This window comes from Gossypium arboreum, chromosome 9 (genome assembly GCF_025698485.1).
Source record: "Gossypium arboreum isolate Shixiya-1 chromosome 9, ASM2569848v2, whole genome shotgun sequence".
Classification (NCBI taxonomy): Eukaryota; Viridiplantae; Streptophyta; class Magnoliopsida; order Malvales; family Malvaceae; genus Gossypium; species Gossypium arboreum.
Window position 1 is genome coordinate 6384911 of NC_069078.1, and position 24955 is coordinate 6409865.

Here is a 24955-nt window from a genome sequence, read left to right on the forward strand (position 1 = left end):
GGGGGTATTCTGATGCCGGAAAAGTCAAGAAACCTTGTACATCTAAGGTGGCTGCTGAAATTTATCGATTTTAGAGGAGCTGACGAACTCAGTTAGGGGTCCATCCTGATGGCGACATTGTACTGGGAGATGTTTCGGGTGACAAAACCAGAAAAAATCAAAATTCATGGTTGCATTTTACTACTACAATCATTGGCTCGGTACCGCTTTCCATTTTTACATCCTCAAGTGGACTACCCGTATATGTTCCCACTCAAAACAAGGTAAAATTCAGTAGATATTATCATTATTAATTTAATTTAAAATAAAATTATTATGCTAATAAGTTATTTAAATAGATGGAACCCTTTCCCGAGTCACATGGGATTACCTACCGAGCTTAAATATATACGACTTCTATTAGACCAATGATCGGAAGCATATGTATGTATTTATTTAATTTTGAACTATATACAAATAACGTAGTCGATTTCATATTTAGTATTCAGTAGTATATATATAACTAATGTTTTGATCATGTTCATATAGTTTGAATGGACACCATACAATAATTCGACAATTCGAGCAGTTATTCCTGATGAATTCTTTGTACATCCCAGCGCCTAACACGTTAAGGTCCCATTGGTAGTATACATTACCGTCGAGATGCACAAGGTGGATAGAGTGTTGCAGCAGTTTAGATTTCGACCATCGATTCCCGTGGCACCTCAGGACCTTGATGATCTACACCGTATCGAATTACGACAAACGGACATGAATTGGCCAGTACTCTACTCGCAATATATCAACATGAGGACTAACCGGTATGATTTTTTACCTACTTATAATGCAATTCTCGTTCCAGAGTTAACATGCAATCCGGATTACATGCCATGGTTTAGGATCCATGGCAAGTCATATTTTTTAAGGGAAAAGACGAGGCATCGGTGTCCCCATACGAGTAGGTCCCTTTAAATCCAAGGGGTGGTGAGGCGAGCCCATCATCAGCACCCACGCAAGAATCGGCCCCGACGGCCTCAACATCGCCGCCCTCACCATACTCCCTTCTATAAGTATCGCCTTATTCTGGTCAATATCCTAACCTTTTTATTTTCACACTAGCATAAAATGTTACACCACATTTTTCTACTCTTAGTCCTATGCCAGGTTTGACTATTGGTCATCCATCCTCAATGTGGTACACCCTCAGGCCATCTCATTTCCTGATAACGACGACACCTATAACGCTGTATAGGCCACATATGCATGAGGCACTGACAAAGAGTCCAACACCTGACACTACAGCGATACCTTGTTGTATGATGCGTCCCACCCACTGTGCATCTTCTCCAAGGCATTCTTCTTAGCTATCCACGCCTTAGGTACGAAGGCGTGTAGTTCAATTAACACACGCCTTGCGAATCCGCTTTCACAATCGATAGTATTGGGCATGTGATCTTATCTGAATCCAGCTTCGGATAATCCAGTGAAACACTTGTAACCTAATGAGTACGTTAAGTTAATTTGAAATAATTTTAAACCCTAATAACTCAGTGATACTATACCAGAGGCAGCACATGTATGCGAATCGGGAAACTTTTTTATCATTCATAATCTCGTTTTCTTCTTAACAAAAGCCGTAATTTCCCATTAACAGCTGTCGTCTTGCATTGCACACTTCCCCTCGAACTTCTCAAATTTAGATTTTAACCACGTGGAAATTAACCCCATTTTTTATGTTATATCGTTTCAATGCTGCAAGAAAACCATCTTTACTAGAAAAGTCCTTGCCCACTTCCAAATAACTCGAATCAAACGATGCACTTCTACGGCCAAGCCTCTTGTGTGGTAGTTCTGGAAACTCCATCACATCTTTTTCCGAAAGATCGACATTATGCATGTGGGCTATCGGCGAGTATTCCGTGAATCGTGAATCTTCTTCTTTTTCATTTTCACCCCTTCACTGTCTTTAGTTTTAGTTGGAACAGGCTCCGATTTATAAAGGAATGCAACTTATTAACCATCAACACCGGGCTCCTGAGGTGGATCCACATCGAATTCATTGTCATCTTCATTCTCCGATCCACCAACATCTGCCATGTTGGAGGTCCCCTCGCTAGTGGACTTCGAAGTACAGCATCTTTTCTCGTGTACGTTTTGAAACATCCAAAATGACATGTTGATTGCCAACTGCTGGAAGATGATGTCACTCTCCAATAAGTATTCCAAGCGTTGAACATCAACCCACCTAGGTGCATGTCCCATCCACTAACTGAGTGTCGTACAAGGGTCGTGTATTCTGTCCTACCACCAAAACCCGATGGTTCAGTGTTCTGCCTCCCACGATTGAAATCTAAGGTTGAGACGGATAAGTGTCTTCCCATTAATGATTCCAGGATATCATAATGAGAACTTTTTAACAAAGTGGTTGTACTATCGACATTTTCAACCGTTCTCGCCTCTCGAATAGGAAGAGATGTTGAAGTTGAAAGTCATTCATTTGGTCTTGAAAATTCCACATATAACTCAAGAAACGGTGATCCACTTTCGAGGTGTGTTTGTACCATCACCTCCATGCCCCGAGTACCTTTGATATCAAATTAGTCATATCTCACGGAATCCACCGAAACACAAAATCAATAATTAATACACGAAACTCTCATTGCCATAAATCTGAAGATTTTCACCTAATTCTTTTACAAAGTTCTGCCAACTCTATGTTCTGGTTAAAGATCAGTCGCGTTGTACTCTCCGATAAAAAAATCACGCCGTTCTTTGTGTCACGGACCTCACCATTGTAATAAATGATAACACTAATTTGTCCATTCATTTTCAACCAATTTATTTGTCAAGAGAAATTCCAAATATGAAAAATTAACACAAAAAATCAAAACAATATACAATAAATATAATGCTTCATATAAATATTAACATGAAAAATCAACTTATATCTTCAACCCCAACTTCTATTCTTTTGAACATTTTCAATTTCTATTGCTCCAACTTATGCCACCAGAGGCTAAAATATGAGTTATTTATAGCCTAAGGGATAGCATCCCACTCATTTTTGTAAAATGCTTTGGATAGTGGGGATTGAAATTTGTAGAGGAAAAACATTCCAAGCAAGACGCACTATCAAAAGCAATATTGAAAAGGGTGTCCAATTGAAAGCATTTTGAATACTTTTGCTGACAGTGCATCCTATTTAGAGCGTTTTTCCTCTACAAACCTCAACCCCTCACTATTTGGGAAAAACCTTATCCCGGGAATCCCAGGAAATTTTTTTAGGACCATCTCCTTAAATTTATTTTTTTCAAGAGCAGCAGTACTGAAAAGGGCATAGAGTTGAAAGCGTTTTCAATAATTTTGTTAACTGTGCATACTATTGAGAGCCTTTTTTTCTCTACAGAACTCAACCCATCTCGTCAAAATTATTTCTTCAAAACCCATCCCCCCAAAATTATTTTTTCAAAACCCATCCTGTACAAATTATTTTTTCAAATTCCCTAAACCCAAAAAATTAAATAAAACCTTAAACCTAAACATTTACAAATTAAAAAAAACCTTAAACCCTAATTGGCACTAGGAAAACACGGGCAAAAGCGCGCCTGATGCAGGCATGTTTTACTGGTCATCGGGGATAAAAGTGCTGAGCTGGACACACTTTTCTGCTTTTCCCCTGGAAGGGACGTCAGCTCAGCGTGTTTTAAGGAAATCAACCCTTTCCAGTATTTTTTAAACAAATTAAACGGCCCATTTCCGTAATTTTTTTTAGATATGAGCCTTTTTTGGTCATTTAGTCATGAGAATGTGTCATTGGTTGATTTAATATATTTTTAACAGAAAATCGGGTTGGGCTAGTGGGCTGTATAGAAGTTATTAATAGTATAGATACTAAAGTAATAATCCAACTATAGTATAGGGTCAAAAGAGGTATTAAGCCATTAAATTAAAGATGGCTTGAAAACTGGTCATTTCACCGAGTCAAAATCTAGGAAACCACAAAGCCTCATCTAAAAACAACGAAAGAATTTGAGAACTACATCCAAGTATATGTCACCCATTCTTCCGTTTCCTATTTTTGGTTTCATGGACATCATGTGTCGGTGTTCTCTCTTTTATATTTCTATAAATTCCTCAGCAAATTATCGGTGAATCACCATCCTTTAATTCTCTGAGAACATGAATAAGCTTTCTTTCTTGTTATTTTTGCTTCTTGTGGTTTCTTTTGCTTTCGTCAATGGCGAAAAATCAAAAGATGACAAATCAAAAGATGACAAATCAAAAGACGACAAATCAAAAGATGACAAGTCAAAACATGAAGTCGGAATATATGAGCTGAAGAATGGGAACATGTCTGTTAAGTTCACCAACTGGGGTGCATCCGTTATCTCGATTATTCTTCCAGACAAAGATGGTTGGTTCCTTTTGTCTGGTTTGGTTTCGATTTCCTTGTCTCTGGGTTGATTTCTTCTATCATATTTTTGGTCTTTCTGCTATTTTTCAGGGAAACCAGGTGATATTGTTCTTGGATATGATGATGTGAAAGAGTATATGGTGAGTTTTGTTTCCTGTTTCTTCAGAGTTTTGCATCTTTTATTTCCATGATTCTGTCTTGATTTTGCTTTGGTTTTTGTCAATGGAGACATAGGGAATCACTGAGTTTTTCTCAGTATCTTTCTCTGTCCGATAAATTAAAGGAAAAAATGTTACTGATAGATTGTTGTCCAATATGATAATAATAATAATATGTTTGAAGAATCTAATCCAAATCAAGACCTGGGTTTCGGTTTTTTATCAGCTTTGATTCTTTAAATATTATAAATGACTGTGACGTCAGGACATTTTCTTTTAATACATTGGCTTGATTATGCATTGAATAGTAGTGACCTGCAGGCTTGTAAGAATCGTGATTTTCTTTTCTAATTTGCAGAGCGATGCTAATTACTTTGGTTCAGTTCTGGGGCGGGTAGCAAATCGAATCGCAGGCGCAAAATTACCATTAAATGGAGCTCAATTTACACTACCGGCTAATGATGGGAAAAACACACTTAACGGTAAAGTTGAATAAATCTCTTAGCTTTCTAAAATTCCTTGCTCTTCTGATACTTCGTGTTGCAATTCAATGGAAAACATTAGGTGGCCCTAAAGGATTCTCTGATGTTATCTGGGAAATGAAGAAGATTGAGAAAGATGCTGAAGATCCCACCATAGTCTTTGCTTATCATAGCAAGGATGGTGACGAAGGTTAGCAAACCAAGCATCTTCATTCCAAATATGATCATCCACTAATATATTTGGTTTCTGGTAATAGGATTTCCTGGCGAAATCAAAGTCACCGTCCGGTACCTCCTTCGTTCCGATAACCGGTTGAGAGTGCAGTTGAAAGCTAAGTCTTTAGACAAGCCTACCCCTGTGAATCTAGCAACGCATATCTATTGGAACCTTGGTAACCATGACAGTGGCGATATCTTGTCCCATAAACTTCGGATTTACGCCCCCCAATACACTCCCGTTAATGAAGAACTCATCCCCACAGGCGCCCTTCAACCTGTACAAGGCACTCCATACGATTTCCTCGAGTTGAGAACCATCGGGAGCGGAATCAAGGAACTCCAGAAAGGTTACGACATAAACTACGTCATAGACGGTCCTAACGACCACATCAAGATGAAGAAAACAGCAGTAGTGAAGGATGAGAAGTCGGGGAGAGTTATGAAACTGTATACCAATCAACCGGCCGTGCAGTTCAACTCCGGAAGCCAGATCAATAACGTGAAGGGAAAAGGTGGGGTTATATATAAACCTCATGCGGGACTGTGTTTGCAGACTCAAGGGTTTCCAGATGCAGTGAATCACCCCAATTTCCCTTCCCAAATTATTACCCCTGAGAAGCCTTACAAGCATAAAATCCATTACAAGTTCACCATTGCATTATCTGACAAGAAATCAGATAAGGCATAACCACCAGTTTCCTTCTTTCCTAACAATGAAACTGATGAGATTTGATTTTACCAATTTTTCCGCGTCTTCTTCTTTCATGTTGTAATAGTTCCCCCTACGGGAATTCAATGTAATTGTTATAGTAATTCTTTCATTTTTGTGATTTGATGATTTATTCTTTCATCAATCAATTAAATACTAGTAGTACTTTTTTTTTTTTTTCATCTTCGGACTTCTTGTGATTTAGCTTACTGATTGCTATATAATCAAAAATAATTTTTTTTTTATGTGGGACTCGTTTCTAGGCTAAAAATCTGTATCTTGGTATCCTTTGATGTCATTTTCTCGGTAGTTACTATAAATATGAATTGCCACAGTAATTAAATAAAATTACAAAAAACATTAAGAGTGTCATTCTACTTCGCGTCCAAATCACCAAAATATTCTTAAACCAAAAAATATATAAAATATAATAAATTAGGTGTTGGGCTGAATAATCAGGGTGGGGTACTTAATTGTCGTTCCACTTCACGTTAAAAGGGTTGATACATTTTTAAGCATTAAAAAATAATAAATAAATATAAATAAATAAATAAAACGAAGGAAAAAAGAAAATTACATTTGGGGACTAAGGGTGGAACAATTAGGGTGTCTTAGTAAGTTTAGTAAATTACCTAGCTTTCATGAAATAATCCAAGTCGATTTAATTTTTGTGTGTTTAAGTTAGAGTACTTTTCGGTTTTACTTAAAACAAGTTAAAGGTTCTCTTCGTTTTCATATGCATTATGCCTAATTTTTATAAAACTTTGAAGTGATACTTCTTTAATGGTAAAATCCAAATTACCCAGTAAGATAGGAACCATACTTGAGGGCAAGCATGGGCTAAGTAGGAGGAATATGATAATATTCTAAAATGACATACTTTTATGTGTTAATCACATATATATTTTGAGTACGATCCTACTAATTTGGGCTATTTATGATATTTTATCTTGTAGGGACTAAATTGACGGCAAAAGGAAATTTGAGGGCAAAAAGCGTGAATTTAAAGGCAAAATGGGTCAGCATGCGAAATAGGGAAGAAATGGTGTCGAAAATACAAAGTACAAAAGACTTGGGGCAAAATTTCAAAGAAGAGATTTATCAACATAAAACTTTATTTAAATTTAAATTTTATTTTTAGGATTATTGTTAGGATTATTATGATATTGTTTAGATTTATTTCAAATCATATGTTTTAAACATTATCATCTAGAGTTTAAATATGAATAAACTAGGGTTTTGTGTATTATAAATAGAGGATGGGGTGACATGAATATGCACTATCACTTCTGTAAAAAAACTCCTTCCCCTAAGGCTCTTGGCCTTTTTGTTCCTTTTATTTTCCAATAAAATTCAATTCCATTAAACTTGTGTTTTTTTTTTCCAAAAAGCATGAGCCACTAAACTCATCTAGCCAAAGGTTATCAAGACTCCTCCAAAAAAGTTCATGATGCTTAGAACCCGCACTTAACCCTTCTCAAAGGGTATTCATCATTTCTCCACATTACGAGACTAACGCTTCCGTCCATGTCCTTCCAAAAGTAATATTTTCATCTTGTGGAAAGGTGGCCGCTTTGTATGTTTTAGGAAGGTTGCACAATCGGTTTGTTAATTTACTGCGTTAGAGGTTGTCGAGCCCAAGAAACGAAATGGCGTGGCATTCGCCTTTAAGAAACGATGATCTAGTGTAAGAAGGTCCCACAAAAGTGATAGTTGGCTAAAGCCAGGTTCCTCTAAATCGTAAGGCTAAAACTTAAGTGGAGTTGGTGGTCGAAAGTGTCCTCTTCCACTATAACTGGCTTATTTGGTCATGAGAAGGATCGCTTAAAAACCTATGATTGAACCAAAGGAAGATCAAGATAACCGGAGGCTGGAATCCCTCAAATCGAAAAACCCGTTTCTTTTTACAATTGCAATTTTAATTTTTTTTAATTTTGAATCATCCACATTTTTAATTCTATTTTTTTCTCAGGTCAGCTATTTTTATTGGGCATGACTGCACCTAAGATTTTGAGAAATAAGAAGTTGTAGGAATTTAGTCCCTGTAGATTTGACCCTACTTCCCTTATACTATTTTTTTCGTTATTCCTTAGGGATGGGTTATTTTTTGTGCTTTCAATGACACACCACGATGATCAACAAATTCGATAATAACTAAAAATAATACAGAAATCAATTTTAAATATCATAAATTGATGCGTCGTTGAGAGCACCAAAAATATTCTATCCCTATAAAATAATGAAAAGAATAGTATAAGGGAAGTAGGGCCAAATCCCCAGGGACTGGATTTGCACAAGTTTCTGTTCCTCGAGATCCCGGACAAAGTCGTGCCCAAGAAAACCTGTGTACTTAGGAATAAAAAATAAAAAATAGAATTAAAAGTTTGATTGAATTAAAATTGTGAAAATTAAACTTAAAATTGTAAAGATAAACAGAATTGAGGAAAGAGAGTTTTTTATGGAGAGATTCCAGCCTCCGATTGTATCGATCCTCCTTGGGTTCAATCCTCGACTTTTAGGTGATCCTTCTCGAACAGAATAAGCCAGTTATAGTGAAGAGGATGCCTACGACCACCAGCTCCACTTAGATTTTAGACTTACGATTTAGAGGAACTTGACTCTAGCCAACCGTCGCTTTTGTGGGACCATCTTACACTAGATCATCACTTCTCAATGGTGAATGCCACGCCATTTTGTCTATTGGGCTCGACAACCACTGACGCAATAAGCTAACGAACCAACTGCACAACCTTCCCAAAACATACAAAGCAACCGCCTTTGCACAAGATGAACAGATCACTTTTGAAGGGATACGGACGGAAGCGTTAGTCCTATAGTGCGGAGAAATGATGAATACTCGTTGAGAAGGCTAAGTGCAGGTTCTAAGCCTCATGAACCCTTTTTGGGGAATTTCGACAACCTTTGGCTAGAAAAGTTTAATGGCTCATGATTTTTGGGGAAAAAGAAATAAATGTAACGATAATGGAATTTTTATTGAATAATATGAAAGGGAATAAGGCTAGCTTTTTGGGAGAGGGAGTGTTTACAAAAAATATGAGTGAAATTTGTGTCACTCCACCCCCTATTTATAGTACTAGGAATCCTAGTCTATTCCTAATTAAATTTTAAAAGATAAATACAAATAAATAAAGATAATTAAAGATAAATGAGGATAAAAGCTAAAATTAAATCTAAATAATAATTTTTAACAATTATCCTAATATAATTAAAAATTAAATAGAGTCTTGTGTTTATAAAATCTCTTCTTTGCACTTTTTCCCCCAAGTCTTCCACACTTCTCATTTTTGGCACCACTTCCTTCCTACTTCGCACGTTGGCCCATTTTATTTTTAAATTCATGCTTTTTGCCCCTAAATTTTATTTTTACCTTCAATTTAGTCCCTACAAGATAAAAAATCATAAATAGCTCAAATTAGTAGGATCATATACAAAATAAATATGTAATTAATACATAAAAAATGTCATTCTAAAGTATTATCATAAATCAATATCCAATCATTAATCATATCATTCGTACTAAATGACCTTAAAACGAGTCTACATGATCTTAAGAAAATAGTTTGAAGACAATCAGGGACTAATCTAAAACAAAACAGAAAAATATGAAAAAATTTTAAAAATTTGAAAACAAGGGTCATACGGCCGTGCGGCTAGGCAATGTGATAGAGCCCAAGCCATGTGGCTCAGATACATGCCATTTGGCCAAACCGTGTACAGTTCAAAAAAACAATCACACAGTCGTGTCGTAGACCGTGTGCCAATTCGTGAGCAAATCAAAATAGGATCACATGATCGTATCTCCAAACCATGTAACAGCCTGATACCATGTGGAAAAACTTGCACCTAAAAATCAATACGACACATGATCGTGTAAGGAGGCCGTGTGGTAATCCGTGTCCTAGGCCATGTACATCTAAAATGAAATCCAAAACAAACAATTTCATGCACCATTTCTTAAGAACCAAACTAAACCATATCCAACCCTTTTCACCTATTCAAAACACATCTAAACATGCCCAAAACATACCACAAACATACAACCTAAGTTTCTAACCAATATGCCCACAATGGCACCACAAATCAAACATTAATCCAAATTCACATTCAATATACATATTTTCTTACATTATAAACCAATCAAACATATCTATACATCTATTTTCATTCATATCCAATGAACCAAACATCAAACCACTTTCATAAGGCATATAGTAAATGGTCAAAAAAACTTATATAAACATACCATTGCTATCACACACCACAATCAACCAAAAAAAAACTAATTAAGATTCACATCAATAAACACAAAACATATCTATAACGCTTATAACATATATATATACCAAAACCCTATTTACATGTCACTTATAACCAGATCAAATAAATAATTAGTTACTTAATAAGTTGCGGGTAGTGTGATTCCCTAAAAGCAATTCAATTGATAGCTCGAACCCAACGATCTACAAGGAAGAAAAACCAACACAAGGTAATCTTACGTCAAGCTTAGTAAGTTTATAATAAACTTAAATTTTCACTTACCGTAAAGGATGTAATTTTAAACATTTTACAAGATGATTCAATATCATGGTCATGAGTTCATTAATTACCTATACACATCACAAGGCTCACAAGGTTAGTAAGTTCGTATATAAAATATAAAACTTTAACATGTTATCAAACATATACATGAAAAACACATTTGGTACCTAAACCAACCATCACATATTCATTTAAAATTTCACATCTTCATTTCAAGTATTCATTTCAAATGTCTCTTTTCATATGTCCATATCCATATAAATATTTCATATAGACACTTCATATAATCATTTCATATATCTATTTCCACATAATCAATTCATATAACCATTTCATGTAATCATTTCATATAATCATTACGTATAACTATTCCATCTAAACATTTCATATTACCATTTCATGTAATCATTTCATATAATCATACAGATAACCATTCCATCTAAAAATTTCATTTTACCATTTCATTTACACATTTAACACATAATTATTTTGTATATCACATTTCATTTCAAGAATTCATATAACTTTCTCCATTCAATGTCTAATTTCATATAACCATTTCTTAAATTCCATTTCATTTTATACATTTAACACTCAATGAACCAAATGAAATAACGTCAAATACGGGGGAACAATGCTCACACAAAGTGTACCTATTATTGTATCTGTAATTGCTCACACGAGCTGTGAAATGGGTCTGCTCACACGAGTTGTGGGTTGGGATATTAAGCTACACAATGCTGCTCACACAAGCTATAGAGAATCTACAACAAATGCAAGACCTCATCCATTTGTAGGACATCCAAGACTAGCACCCGAATTGTAAAAACCCTAATAACATGTCATTTGTATCCTAAGCATTCACAAGGTTCATATGGGCCAATATACATTCCAAATTGTTTAACTTTCTTCATATCGTACCATTACAAGAACATAACCATATAGTTTTCATTTATGATCATAATCATTAACTTAGCTTACATGGTAATCCAAATCATTTCATTAACTACTATATATCAATTAATCCAATTCATCACTTATCAATTATCAATTATCAAACAAATGAACTCAATCATAACATATATAGATAATTATTAAATCACAAAACAACTGATTAGTTAAACCAATTTACGAACTTACCAAAATACCATAATTACCGACATCTCGACGATAACTACTCGATAACTTTTTCCTTCCCACGATTACCAATCGAATGATCAATTTCTTGATCTAAATATAATAATTTTATTCAATTGACAAATTCAAATATAATAAAATAACGAAATTCAAATATTTGACCCTTAATCGATATTTTACACTTTTACCCTAAACTTTTTAGTTTTTATTCAATTTAATCCCTAAACGTGAAACTTTCAATTCAATCATAAATTAATCCAAACAAGGCCAGCCGAATTTTCTATAATTCCCAAACAGCCCATATTCATCATATTTTTACAAGAATTTCATATAACTTTACTATTTTAGCATTTTAGTCATTCAACTTAAAACTTAACCAAAATCACTTTACAAAATTGTCGTATTTAAGTGTCATATAAATCTATCATAAAAATTAAAAAACATTATCAATTCATCAATAGCATAATTCAAAGCATTTAACAGTTTTATGAATTAGTTTTCAGGTTCGCTAGATTAAGCTACAATGATCTCAAAAATATAAAAATCATCAAAAATGAGATAAAATACATAACATGCAATTGATTTTAAGCATGGCCGAAACTTTGGTTTTCTTCAACCATGGCTTTCGGTGAAGGAAGGTTGAAGAAAGTGAATAAAAATAATGAAATAGCCATTTGTGTTGTTTTTGTTTTAGTTACTTTTTTACATTATTAACTTATAATATAATATATAATTTTTCTAATTAAACCATTAATAAACCTTCCAACATAAATTAATATGGCTTATTTTCCAAATAAAACCATCCAAGAAGTTATTTAAACCCATTTAACACATATAAATTAATAGTGATTAACTTATGCGACTTTTATGATTTAGTTCTTTTTACTAAATTTACTATCAAAACGTTAAAATTTCTAAACCAAATTTGAATACATCTATAACTCCATAAATATTTAATAAAAATATTTACTGATTTGGTTTACAGAAATGAGATCTCAAAACCTCATTTTCTAAAACCACTTGACTTTAAGGGCAAACCACTTGTACTTAACTATTTGTTCACTTAGAAAAAATAATCAAATCAACATTCAATATATTTCTACATTTGACTCGTAAATATTAAGTAACAATATTTACGAACTTACTCGTCTAATTTGTGGTTCCAAAACCACTATTTTCGACACCACTAAAAAATGGGTTGTTACAACTCTCCCCCTAAGAAAATTTCGTCGTCGAAATTTCATACCTTATAATAGTTTTGATTACTGTGTTCACATAGATTCTTCAATTTTCCAAGTTAAATTTGTCCCAACTAGCTTGTTCTCGCGCAATTGGACTAGGTGATATAACACTGCAATATGTTCTCCTAGATCTGAATTACTCGTTCTGGCTATATGTTTGTCTGCACCATAGCTTCATGAATTTCGGATACATACAACTCAACTAGCTTTTCAAGTGAGTAACCTATTCTAACTGGAACAAAATGAGCCAATCTTACTAGTCTAACAGTAATAGCCCGGATCGATTCTCCCTTTTTCAGCGTCAAAGATAGCCCAGATATGGAATCCATCGTGACTCATCTTCATAACCAATTAGAAATTATAACAGACCGTAATAATTCAGATAGAACTTAATATTCATCTTTGACCTGTTGACATACCAAACATCTCGATACAACTTTGAAATTTGATGTCTTATTCTCGATCACTAGTAACTCTATTCCAAGTCATTACACATTTTGTTGCTACCATGTTTAAATCAAATACACACCTTTAGGAACATCATGTGAGATGTCTCGTATAATCTTAGAATTGTTCAGCATACATTTTCGATTTTGGAAATATAAACTATTATCACAATCCATACTAGAATTAGCGATCTAATCATTTTATATCTATTCCATTTCAGCTAATCTTTTCTTTGCATCTTACAAATTTTCTGAAGAATTAACTGTCTAACTCTTAATTTTGTAATATTTGAACCAGTATAACTTACGATCATCTGAGTGAAGCATTACTATAAATAATGAATTCCTTCTTGGACTTAGACTAAATCAGTATCGAAGCTTCTCTCAATAAATTTTTCAACTAGTCAAGACTCTACTAGTACTTATCTAACCAAACAAATTTAATGTTTTCCTGTAATAGCATCATGAGAAATTCTTAATAAATCATTTGTAATACAGATTCTTAAATACTGAGTTTGTTCTGAATCAGTTTTATAAAGATCAACATATCATCAATAAAATAACAACAAACCTATCAAAATGTGGTTGAAAAACTCGATTCTTCAGATCTGTAAATGTTGCAGAAGCATTAGTCAATCCTAAAGGTAGAACTAGAAACTCATAATGTTCGTAATAGATTCTGAATGTTGTTTTCAACACATCTACATCCTTAACTTACAACTGATAATAACCAGGAGATTTATCTTCAAGAACACTGTAACACCTTTCATCTGATCCAATAAATCTTCAATACAAGTGTTAAACATCAAAAGTAACATATTTTAATCCCATGCATGGCATATTTTTGGATGATTTATCATAAGATTTAGTGGATTTGATGCTCCTAATCCTTTAATTTCATATTTTATATCCAAATGAGTATAGGAAAGCAAAAAGTGCAAGAAAAGGCCAAAAACAGACAAAATGGGTTTATTTCAGTGCTTTACACGACCTAGACACTTCCACACAGGTAATCCACACGCCCAATGTGAGACACACGGGTAGGCCACACGCCCGTTTATCATGGCCGTGTCGACTTAAAACCATGTCAGAATTACACATGCCCTAAGCACCATCACACTGACGTTCCACACGGCCCTGTCCCTGTCGAAACCTATTTTAATTCTACTCGAAAAAGGTTAATTTTGGGCTATTTTGGACATTCCAAAGTCTATTTAAACACACGAGAAGAGGATCAAAGGGAGATGGAGAATAGAAGGTAGAAAATACTCGAAGATAGCAATTGGAATGAACTCGGAAGCAGGATTTACTTCAAGACTGAATATCTCCATTCAATCTCTACCGAAGTTTTTGGGTTTCTTTATGTTTTGTTATTTTCCCAATTTTGAGATATTTTCCCCCATTGTTATGAACTAAATGTTTTCCCCCATTGTTATGAACTAAAATCCCTACATACTTAGGGAAGATGAACCCTAAGACGAATCTTATTATCTTTTGAATTATATGATAAATATTTATTCTTATTCTTAATTATAAGTTTTAATCATTGCTTTAATATTTCAGGATATTAATTCAGGTTTTGATGTGCTTAATCAGTGGAGCAAAAGTCCCCTATTTAAGAGTAGATCTTCCATAATTAAGCGGAGTTGCATGCAATCCTAAAGATAGGACGACATAAATCTGTCGGATTAGAGTCAAATCTCATAAGGGAATCCATAGATCGAGTTAATACGACAATAGGGGTTTTAATTAGAAAGAGATTTCGATTAATTAACCTAGAGTCAGTTGTTTTTAGTCTCGAAAGAGATATTAACATAAGCTAGGGATTTCTACAGATTAAGTCAAGTGAATAAATTGTCTAATTCATAAATAATAAGTGAATTCTAGGTGGATTATTCCTTGGGTATTGTCTTATCCATCGGTTTTCCAAAAAAGTATTTTCCAACTTTTATTTATGTCGCGTTCTTAGTTAATTAGATATTTAATTTTAGTTTAAAAACATCCCTTCAATTCTTAGGCTAGATAATAAAAAAGATAGTAATTACTAGTACTTTTAGTCCTTGTGGATACAATATTTCCGGTCTCACCATAACTATATTACTGTTCGATAGGTGCACTTGCCTTCGTTGAATACCATCAACAAAGTAACGAATATTTACTCTTTGTTGTTACTTATTCAACTACCAATAATCTATATACAATCACATCAACTCATCTTTCTTCTTCACAAACAAAATAGGTGCACCTCAAGGTGATACACTTAGTCAGATAAAACCTTTTGTCAATTAATTCTTGCAACTGAGATTTTAATTCTTTTAATTATGTTAAAGCCATTATGTATAGAGCGATCAAAATTGGAGTAGTCCCTAATACTAATTTTATTGCAACCTCGACTTCTCGCTCGGACGATAAACCCAAAAATTCCTCACGAAAAACATACGTAAACTCGCAAACTGTCGATAATTGATCAAATTTCATTTCAGATACTCTAGAATCTAGGATATAAGCTAAAAATGCATTACAGCATTATCGAATAATTTTTTTTGTAGATATCGCTAAAATCATATTCAAAACATAATCAGTCTTAGTAGATTCAATAGAAATCAATTCACAATTCTGACATCTCAAATCAATGTGTTTATATCAATATTTCGCTATAACATCTTGAATAGTAAACCAATCCATTCCCAAAATTATGTCAAATTTGTTAAAAGATAGTACCATCAAATTAGCAGGAAATCATAACCCTGAATTTTCAATGGACATGGTTTGCAAATCAGGTCAAATAGTAGTTAACTCAATCGGTAAACTCTTTTTTGTTACCAACATAGTCATAAATACAAATGTCTCAACCCAGAGTCAAATAATACATATATTGTAACATCAAAGATAGAAAAGGTACCAGCAATAACATCAGGAGTTGAGGCATCCTCGCACAATTGGATCACATAAAATCTGACGAAAGCTCAAGCTTTAAATCGAACCACTGTGTCTTTTGTTCCACTCCTACTAACTCTAGTTGTGCCACAATTTTCTGGTCGTCTACCTCTCGTAGATGTAACAACAGGTTTTACATTCTAATTTTTTTCAAACCAGTTAAATTCAGACAGTCTTTCTTTTAACGATCTAAAGATCCACAAATAAAATAGGACTCATTTTTCACTTTACATATTCCAAAATAATTCTAACCACTACGATCACATTCAAATCTAATCATATTCTGAACATTATCAGCACTAACTACAGAAGTTGTCGATGCTCTTATATGACTCTATTTCGATTTATCTTTACCAAAACTCCAGATGGTACTGGAAAACGATTATTAGATTTCTTCTTTTTCTTTGGTGGGAAGTAGAAAACGTTCTAAATACATTTCTTTTATTGAAGTCTCGAACTCTCATCTCAGTTTGTTTCTTGTGGTTACAAATTTCTTCCATTTTCTAAGCCCAATCAAATAAAATTACAAACTCATGCAATTCTATTATACTCACAAGAATTTTAATCTCATTATTCAATTCATCTTCGAAACAAATACACAATTCCTCTTCAGTCAGCACAACCTTATATGCACATTTACTGAACTAAACAAACTCTCACACATATTCTACAATTGATTTGTTTTCTTGCTTCAACTCAAGAAATTCCTTTTTCTTCATGTCTAAATATCGCTTGATGACATATTTTTTTGGGCATTCAATTCAAAAGAAATCCCAATTAACTCATTCTTTCAATACCACAGTAGTTAAAGTCAACCACTAGCGAACAGCTTTTTCTTTTAAAAATGGTGCTGCATATCTCAATTAATCTTTAGAAGGACACAATATTTCATCTAAATCTCTCTGCGTGTTTTCTAACCAGTACTCGACTCTGGTCGAATCATCACTCACTTTACTGCTAAACTCTTCGACTCCACACAATCAGACTTTATCAATAGGAAGTCTGTGAATATTCTGTCGTATAGGGCTTTGAGGATGAGTGTGTGAAGCCAAGGGATTGACTCTCATATACGCATTAAACATATCATTCATTATTAAGAAAGTTACTATGAGCCTCTTCTCTAGACTCTTGAATTTTAACATATTAAGAGTAAAAAACTCTGTACTTCATCAAAATCTGCTCGATTGGATTCAGCTGGCATCTTTGATCTATAAGGGAACAAGTCATACTAATTAAGAATCATCACACTATCACAGGTTATAAAGTGACATGTATTTTTAGACTCATTACATGCTACATTCGGTCCTAGAATCGATTAAACCAAAGCTCTGATACCTCTAAATATAACACCCTTAGCCCACTTCTATCGCTGAAATAGGGTTATAGGATATTACGATGATCAAAAAATTCAATAATAACTAAAAACAATACAGAAATCAATTTTAAATATCATAAATCAATATCGAATCATTAATCATATCATTCGTACAAAACAACCTTAAAATGAGTCTACAGGACCTTAAAAATAATTAGAAGACAATTAGGGGCTAATCTAAAACAAAAAAAATGAAAAAATTTAAAAAATTTGAAAACAAAGGTCACACGGCCATATAGTCAGGCAGTGTGACAAAGCCTAGGCCGTGTGGCTCAGAAACATGGCCACATGGCCAAACCATATACAATTAAAAATATGGTCACACGATCGTGTCGTAGACCGTGTGCTCGCCCGTGTACAAATCGAAATAGGATCACACGGTCGTGTCTCCAGGCCTTGTAACAATATGATGCCATGTGGAAAAACTTACACCTAAAAATCAATAAGACACACAACCGTGTGAAGAGATCGCGTAGCACACGGTAGTGTGGAAGCCTATGTCCCAGACCGTGTGCACCTAAAATGACTTCCAAAATAAGCAATTTCATGCATCATTTAAATCCACAGACGAGTTTTACAACATGGCTCTGATACCACTAAATGTAACACCCCAAACCCGGCCTAGACGTTATGGTCGAATCTGATAATGTCATATGAAATGGATTTCAGAAACCAAATTGTCGAGTTAAAACCGTTCCAGTTAATTAATCTTAGTCTTAATTCAAAGTAAAAAGCATGTCCTTTATTATGTCAAAAATCATGTCTTTTTAGCGACAGCTTTGATAAAGTTCATCTTTGGAAAACTGTTCGTATTTAAGGAAGCCGTCATTTTGATTAAAAATCGAGTTTAGACTAAAATCCCATAAACAGTTTAAAAATCCAAATAAAGTCCAACAGTCTATGAAGTCTCAAATTACATCAAAAACAACCCAGAAAATAATTAAGAAACAAATACCGAAACTGAGGTTTAAACAGTCTAAATCAGTGTGGCCACCGTTGAGTCCTCCGCTGCACTGAACCGTAAAGACTAGGGATTACCTATACAGATTAAACAGAAGGGGTGAGTTTTCACAAACTCAGCATGTAATCCCCATTGAAAACATACATACAGATACACATCAGAGTATATATAAAATAGTCTCAAATATAAGTTTGGTACTTGGCCCAATCTGACACAGTTTTTGTAACGCCCCAATTTTCGCGAATTCTGTGAATGTTGGCATAAGTTTAATTATGTTAGTGGGCCTCTAGAAGGCCCAAGCTTAACATAGAACCCGATAATTTTAGTTAATTTTGTTCCATAAGAAAAAGGGAGTGAAATTATGAAATAGGACCTATGTGAAAATGTTTGAAAATGCTATAGGCTAATTTGTAGTGGCCAAATAAATAGTAATGCAAAATAGGAGGATTTGTATGTCAAATTCCCCACTTTTAATGTAGTGGCCGGCCAAGGTGATGGATAGTTGATAATGTATGCATTTTAGCATTTTAATAGTTAATGGATGATGGGCATTAGCATTTTAATAGTTAACGGATGATGGGCATGGTAAGCATTATAGGCATATTTTTATTGGAATTATGGCATGAGTATGGCACAAATATTAGTATATCATTTATGTGTCATAAAATGTTGAGTGATAAGAATAACAAAAGGAAGTAAAGAAAGGTTTTTGTTCATTCTTTGTTCATCATAGCCGAATTTGAGAGAGAACAAATAGGGGAGGAAACCCTTGAATATTCGGTCACTAGGAGGGGGAAAAAATTGAAGGTAAGTTCTTGGTACTTTGCTTCTATCTTGATGTTCATGAGTTCGTCTTGATTCTACCCTAACTCACGAAGGATATTTTGGTTTTTGGTTGTTGTTTCATGTTTTTTTGATGAAAAATGGAAGATAGGTGAAGTTGAGCCAAACAAATGAGCATGCATGTGCCTTAGATGCTAAGGGGAAAAATCGGCTAACATGTTGTGCTTTAAAATGATGAAATGGAGATTATACTTAAGTAAAATCATAGATATGTAATGATTGATTGGTGATATATATGTTTAAATAACAAGCATGCAAGTTAGGTGTGAAAGAGTGATTTGGTAATAAATCTGCTTGGGGCAGTAGCAGTAACGTGACTTTGGAAAATCACCATAAATTGTGGGAGATGAATTAGAAGCTGAATAAATTATGTAATTAAAACTTAATGAGTCTAGTTTCAAATGAAATAAACAAGAACATATTTTGAATTCTGTACAATGATAAATTTGATTTGTAATGAAGAGTGGTCAGATTAGTCAAACAGTGAAACATGGGAAACTTTAAGAAAACTCTGGTATTGATTGGCCGTACCAAAAATTCTGAAACTTTTATGGATAGAAGATATATGAGTCTATTTTCAGGGAAAATTAACGGCACTTGATTTGGAGTTTTGTAGCTCCAGTTATAAATGATTTAGTGACTGTTGCTCAGGAAGACAGTTTGCAGTGAAATTATGATTATGTGGTAAACATTGACAAAAATTTGTTAATGAGTTGCTTATTGATTTCTTATAAGCTTACTATGATCTGTAGGTGTGGTTGGCCGAATATTGTAAGGGGTTAATACATAGTTTTTATTTTAATAGTTAGATTAACGTGTTAGTAATCCAATTGTAGGCGGTTCGTGTGTGGATCTCGTCAGCATATCGTCGCAAACAGGTGTGTAACTAACACCCTCTCTCTTAGTCTAGATCGGCAAAAGTCGAAAAGTCAAAATGCCGAAAATCGGTATTTTGTAGATTTGCGAGTGTGCGAATGCTCATGAGGTAAATCGATTAATGTTTTTGGTAAGCTGCAATGTTTGGACTGCAAAGTGCATGATTTCTGTGCCCTCGATATTTTTGGGCTTAATGGGCCAAAATTGGAATGATGGGCCAACGGGCCCAATTCGGTACGAACCCTCGGTAGTGATTCTGTTAGTACGTGAAAGGTAGGAATATGCACGAAAAACCTTAAAATAGATAAATTACTGAAATACCTTTAAAAGTGAAAAATTTACAATTTTACCCCTAGGAGATAAATTACCGAAATACCCCTAGGGTTAAATTGACCTAAATGCATGTTTGACTGTTGTTATTTACTGCATACCATGTTGTTATTATCGATGCATGGATGGGATATTGACGGAGGAAGTACTTGAAAGTGGCTTGTCCAAATCTTGGAGGCTTTGCCTCAATTCTTTGATAACCTGAGCAGCAAGGTCAAGAATGTGAAGTGTGGAAATTTGGGTGGGTTGAGCTATTCCCCACATGGAGTGTATGGCTGGTACGGGTGGAGTGTAGTGGTTGGTGGGTTGAGTAGTCTCTCCAAATGGGCTTGCATATGTTTACTGATGTTGCATGTATTTTGAAATGGGCCTATGGGCCATACTGTTATCTAAATAAGGGGCTAAGGCCCAGTTTATTGTAATCTGAAAAGGGCTCTGGCCTAGTACCACTGTTACCTGAATAGGCTTAGGCCCAATAGGCTTGAGCTTACTTGGGCTTTGAATGGGTTTTCCTTACACACTGAGCTTCCCTAAACTCACCCCTTCTTTAACCTTGCAGGTGAGCCTTGATGTGGGTGACTTGGAGCCGGAGGGGATTCAGAGTGGCCATGGTGAATACTTTTGGGTTTGAAAAAAAGAGACTGGTTTTCTTAAGTTATTTTTAATTACTATTTAATTTTTGGGTTGTAATAAGGCCATTTTAACTTTATTTTCTTATTTGATTTTTCGGGATTATATTATTAAAAACAACTTTAAATTGATGGATACTAATTCAAATGGGCTAGATTTAGGGCGTGATTTCAAAACGATACTTGTTTTTTTTTTTAAATAACACGACGTCATGAATATTCGATTTACCAAAGAAATTTCAACTTGTTATAACCAAGTATAGCAATGGATGTGGACATGTCTAGGATTGGATCTAATCGGGGAGCTTGGTACTTAAGCAGCCTTCATGGCTCACCTCCTCTGTTATGGATACCTACCTGGTACCCAGCTTCCATTCACTTTAACCTATAATGAAATTATCTTTTAAAACACTAAGTAGGTTTTTCTGGATCAACAATATAAAATGTTTTGAACGCTTCGATGTGGCATGTCGAATCCAGCCATAACGTCTGGGCCGGGTTTGGGGTGCTACATTTAGTGGTATCAGAGACCAGTTACAACAACTCGGCTGTGGATCGGGTCCAAAAAGAGTTTTCAAAACTTTATGCCAAAAAAAAGAGGGTATTTTTGGAAAAATCTGACTTTTGTAATTTCCTGTTTAAAGGAGATAATCTCTGAACTTGTTTTTTTTTAAGACAAATGTTTGGAAAATGGATTTCAAAAAGTCTAAATCTTTTGAGTTTATCTGAAACCGATGAGGTGGCACTGCTGAATCCCGGCACCAAGGTCGTAAGTACTATTCATTTTATATATTGAATCGCATCTTGTAGTTAGTACTAAACCTTAGAGATAGTACTATAGATAATATAGCGTAAAGGCTACTGGCCGAGACCGTAGGGTAAACTAAGCCCTAGGAAAGCGATCTGAGAGCTAAACAAGTGGTTACGCGAGAACAACTCGAAACCTTATCTGTTCATAAGATATTCTATAATAAACAGTGGAAACAGTAAACTAACTGTATAAAATTCATAATCAGATAAATCGATATGAGTACGAGAGCTACTCGGAGAAGAGGCCGTGGTCGAGGCTGAGGTAGCACTCAAGCTGGATCTTCGTCTTCTGAACACATACCCACCGGAGTAGCACGACCACCACCGGTGGATGAGAATGGGCCGTATGATCGGGCCGCGGGGGATGACGCTCTGTCCCAGGCCATGTTAAGAGTTTTGGAAAGGGTGGTCAGAGCTAATATCGGGCCCATGAATAGGGGGTCCATTTTTGAGCGACTCCGGGCCAACGGAGCGAAAGTTTTTAGGGGTGTATCTGGAGTAGCCCCAAATGTGGCTGAGTACTGGCTGGAAGCCACAGAGCGGATTATGGATGACTTGGACTGCTCAGTAGAGAAAAAGTTAAAAGGAGCAGTATCCTTACTACGGGATGAGGCGTATCAGTGGTGGATCACTGTGAGAGAAGGTACGCCAACTGAGAGGGTAACTTGGGAGTTGTTTAAGCGATCCTTCAAGGCGAAGCATGTCGAGCTAGCTATGTGGATGCTGTGAAGGAAGGAATTCTGAACCGACCGTGGTGGTAAGATCGTTCTTGAATATGAGGCAGAGTTTCTGCGATTGAGCCGGTATGCTAATGGTATTGTCTCTACCGAATACGAGCGCGGTGTTCACTTTGAGGATGGCCTCAGGGATGAGCTAAGGGTGCTCATAACTCCGCAAAGAGAGCGCAATGTTGCTGCACTGGTAGAAAAGGCTAAGATAGCCGAAGAGGTGAAGCAAGCTGAATGAAGGAACCGTGACAGGGATCAAAATCGGTTCAGGAGAGATGCTGGACCAACTCGTGCTGCAAACCAGAATGTTAAAAGAGCTAAGATGGAAGAACCAATTCGAGCGGTTCCGGTGAATACTGTTAGACCACAAGCTTGTAGAGATTGTGGTAGAATGCATCTAGGGGAATGTTGGAAACGTTCTGGGGCTTGTCTTCGTTGTGGATCAAAGAAACATAAGATCAGGGATTGTCCTAAAAGGCCAGCTCAGGAGCACCTGGCAAGGGTACTGTTAACACTGAGGCTCATCAGCCAGCTTTGGTATATGCTACTCGTCGCCGCGAGGAGGGTGACGCACCTGACGTCATAACTGGTACGTTTTTTATTTCTAGCATACCGTATACTACCTTGGTGGATGTTGGATCTACTCATTCCTATGTTGCATGTGCCATATCTGGGTCGTTGGGTGTGCACTCTGAGGAGATTGTGAGTGGGGTATCTGTACTAAGTCCTCTGGGTCACTCGGTTAGGGTAGACAAACTGTATAGGGATGTACCCTTAGAAACTCAAGGTAAAATTTTCCCTGGAGATCTGATGGAGTTACCATTCGGAGAGTTTGATCTTATTTTGGGAATGGGTGGCTTGTTAAGCATAAAGCGACTCGGATTGTCTTGCTAAATGAATGGTGTTAAGGACCACAAAGGATGAGGAGGTTATGGTGATAGGTGAGCGAAGGGATTATTTGTCCAATGTGGTGTCGGCATTAAGAGCCGAAAAGTGGATTCAGAAAGGTTGTGAGGTCTATTTGGCATTTGTAAGTCAGTCAGAAGAGGAGAGACTGACAGTGGATAAGGTTAGGACCGTAAAGGAGTTCCAAGATGTTTTTCCGGAGGAGCATCCAGGATTGCCTCCGAACCGAGAAGTTGAGTTTGGAATAGATTTTTTGTTTGGAATGACGCTTGTGTCCATCGCACCGTATAGGATGGCACCGAAAGAGTTAGTGGAGTTAAAGGCTCAAATTCAAGAGTTGTTGGATAGGGGCTTCATTAGGCCAAGCGTGTCTCCATGGGGAGCACCGGTGCTATTTGTGAAGAAAAAGGACGGAATGCATATGTGCATCGATTACCACCAGTTGAACAAATTGACGATAAAGAACAAATACCTTCTGCCAAGGATTGATGATTTATTTGACCAACTTAGAGGAGCTTCGGTATTTTCCAAGATTGACCTTCGATCTAGATACCATCAGTTAAGGGTAAAGAAAGTGGATATTCATAAGACAGCATTCAGGACTCGATATGGTCATTACGAGTTCCTGGTTATGCCGCTTGGGTTGACGAATGCACCTGCCACTTTCATGGATCTGATGAATCGAGTGTTCCAACCTTACTTGGACCGATTCGTGGTAGTTTTCATCGATGATATTCTGGTATACTCAGAAACCGAGGAAAAACATGAAGAGCATCTACGATTGTCTTTGCAAGTCTTTGAGAGAGAAGGAACCGTATGCAAAGTTTAGTAAGTGTGAATTTTGGTTGCGAAGTGGCTTTTCTAGGTCATGTGGTTTCTTTGAAGGAATTAGAGTGGATCCTCGAAAAGTTGAGGCAATTCTGGGATGGAAGCCACCAAAATCAGTATCGAAAATTCGGAGTTTTCTGGGCTTGGCAGGCTATTACCAAAGGTTCGTAGAAGGATTTTCTCGATTCTTTGCACCATTGACGACCTTTGTTAAGGAAAGGGTAGCATTTGTGCGACCGAGAGTCGACAAAAGCTTTTGACCATTTGAAAAAGGTATTGGTGAAGCACCGGTGTTGATTCAACCGAGTCAGGAAGGACTTCACGTGTACAATGATGCGCGTCACATGTGGGTTAGGATGTGTACTGATGCAAGAGGGTAAGCTG

General features: G+C 35.7%; 1 protein-coding gene and 1 long non-coding RNA gene across 2 annotated transcripts; both read left to right on the forward strand.

Moving 5' to 3' along the window:
* The first annotated feature begins 3979 nt into the window (after positions 1-3979).
* LOC108455589 (uncharacterized) lies at positions 3980-6205 on the forward strand. Its single transcript, XM_053019213.1, has 5 exons — positions 3980-4396; positions 4487-4536; positions 4913-5036; positions 5119-5226; positions 5294-6205. The coding sequence occupies exons 1-5, from the start codon at positions 4162-4164 to the stop codon at positions 5941-5943; spliced, it is 1167 nt and encodes a 388-aa protein (XP_052875173.1). The 5' UTR covers positions 3980-4161; the 3' UTR covers positions 5944-6205.
* A 14093-nt stretch (positions 6206-20298) lies between these two features.
* On the forward strand, positions 20299-21363 carry LOC128280780 (uncharacterized). The gene is made up of 2 exons (XR_008270929.1): positions 20299-20342; positions 21230-21363. It is a non-coding gene; the product is annotated as an uncharacterized LOC128280780 (long non-coding RNA).
* The last annotated feature ends 3592 nt before the right edge of the window (positions 21364-24955 follow it).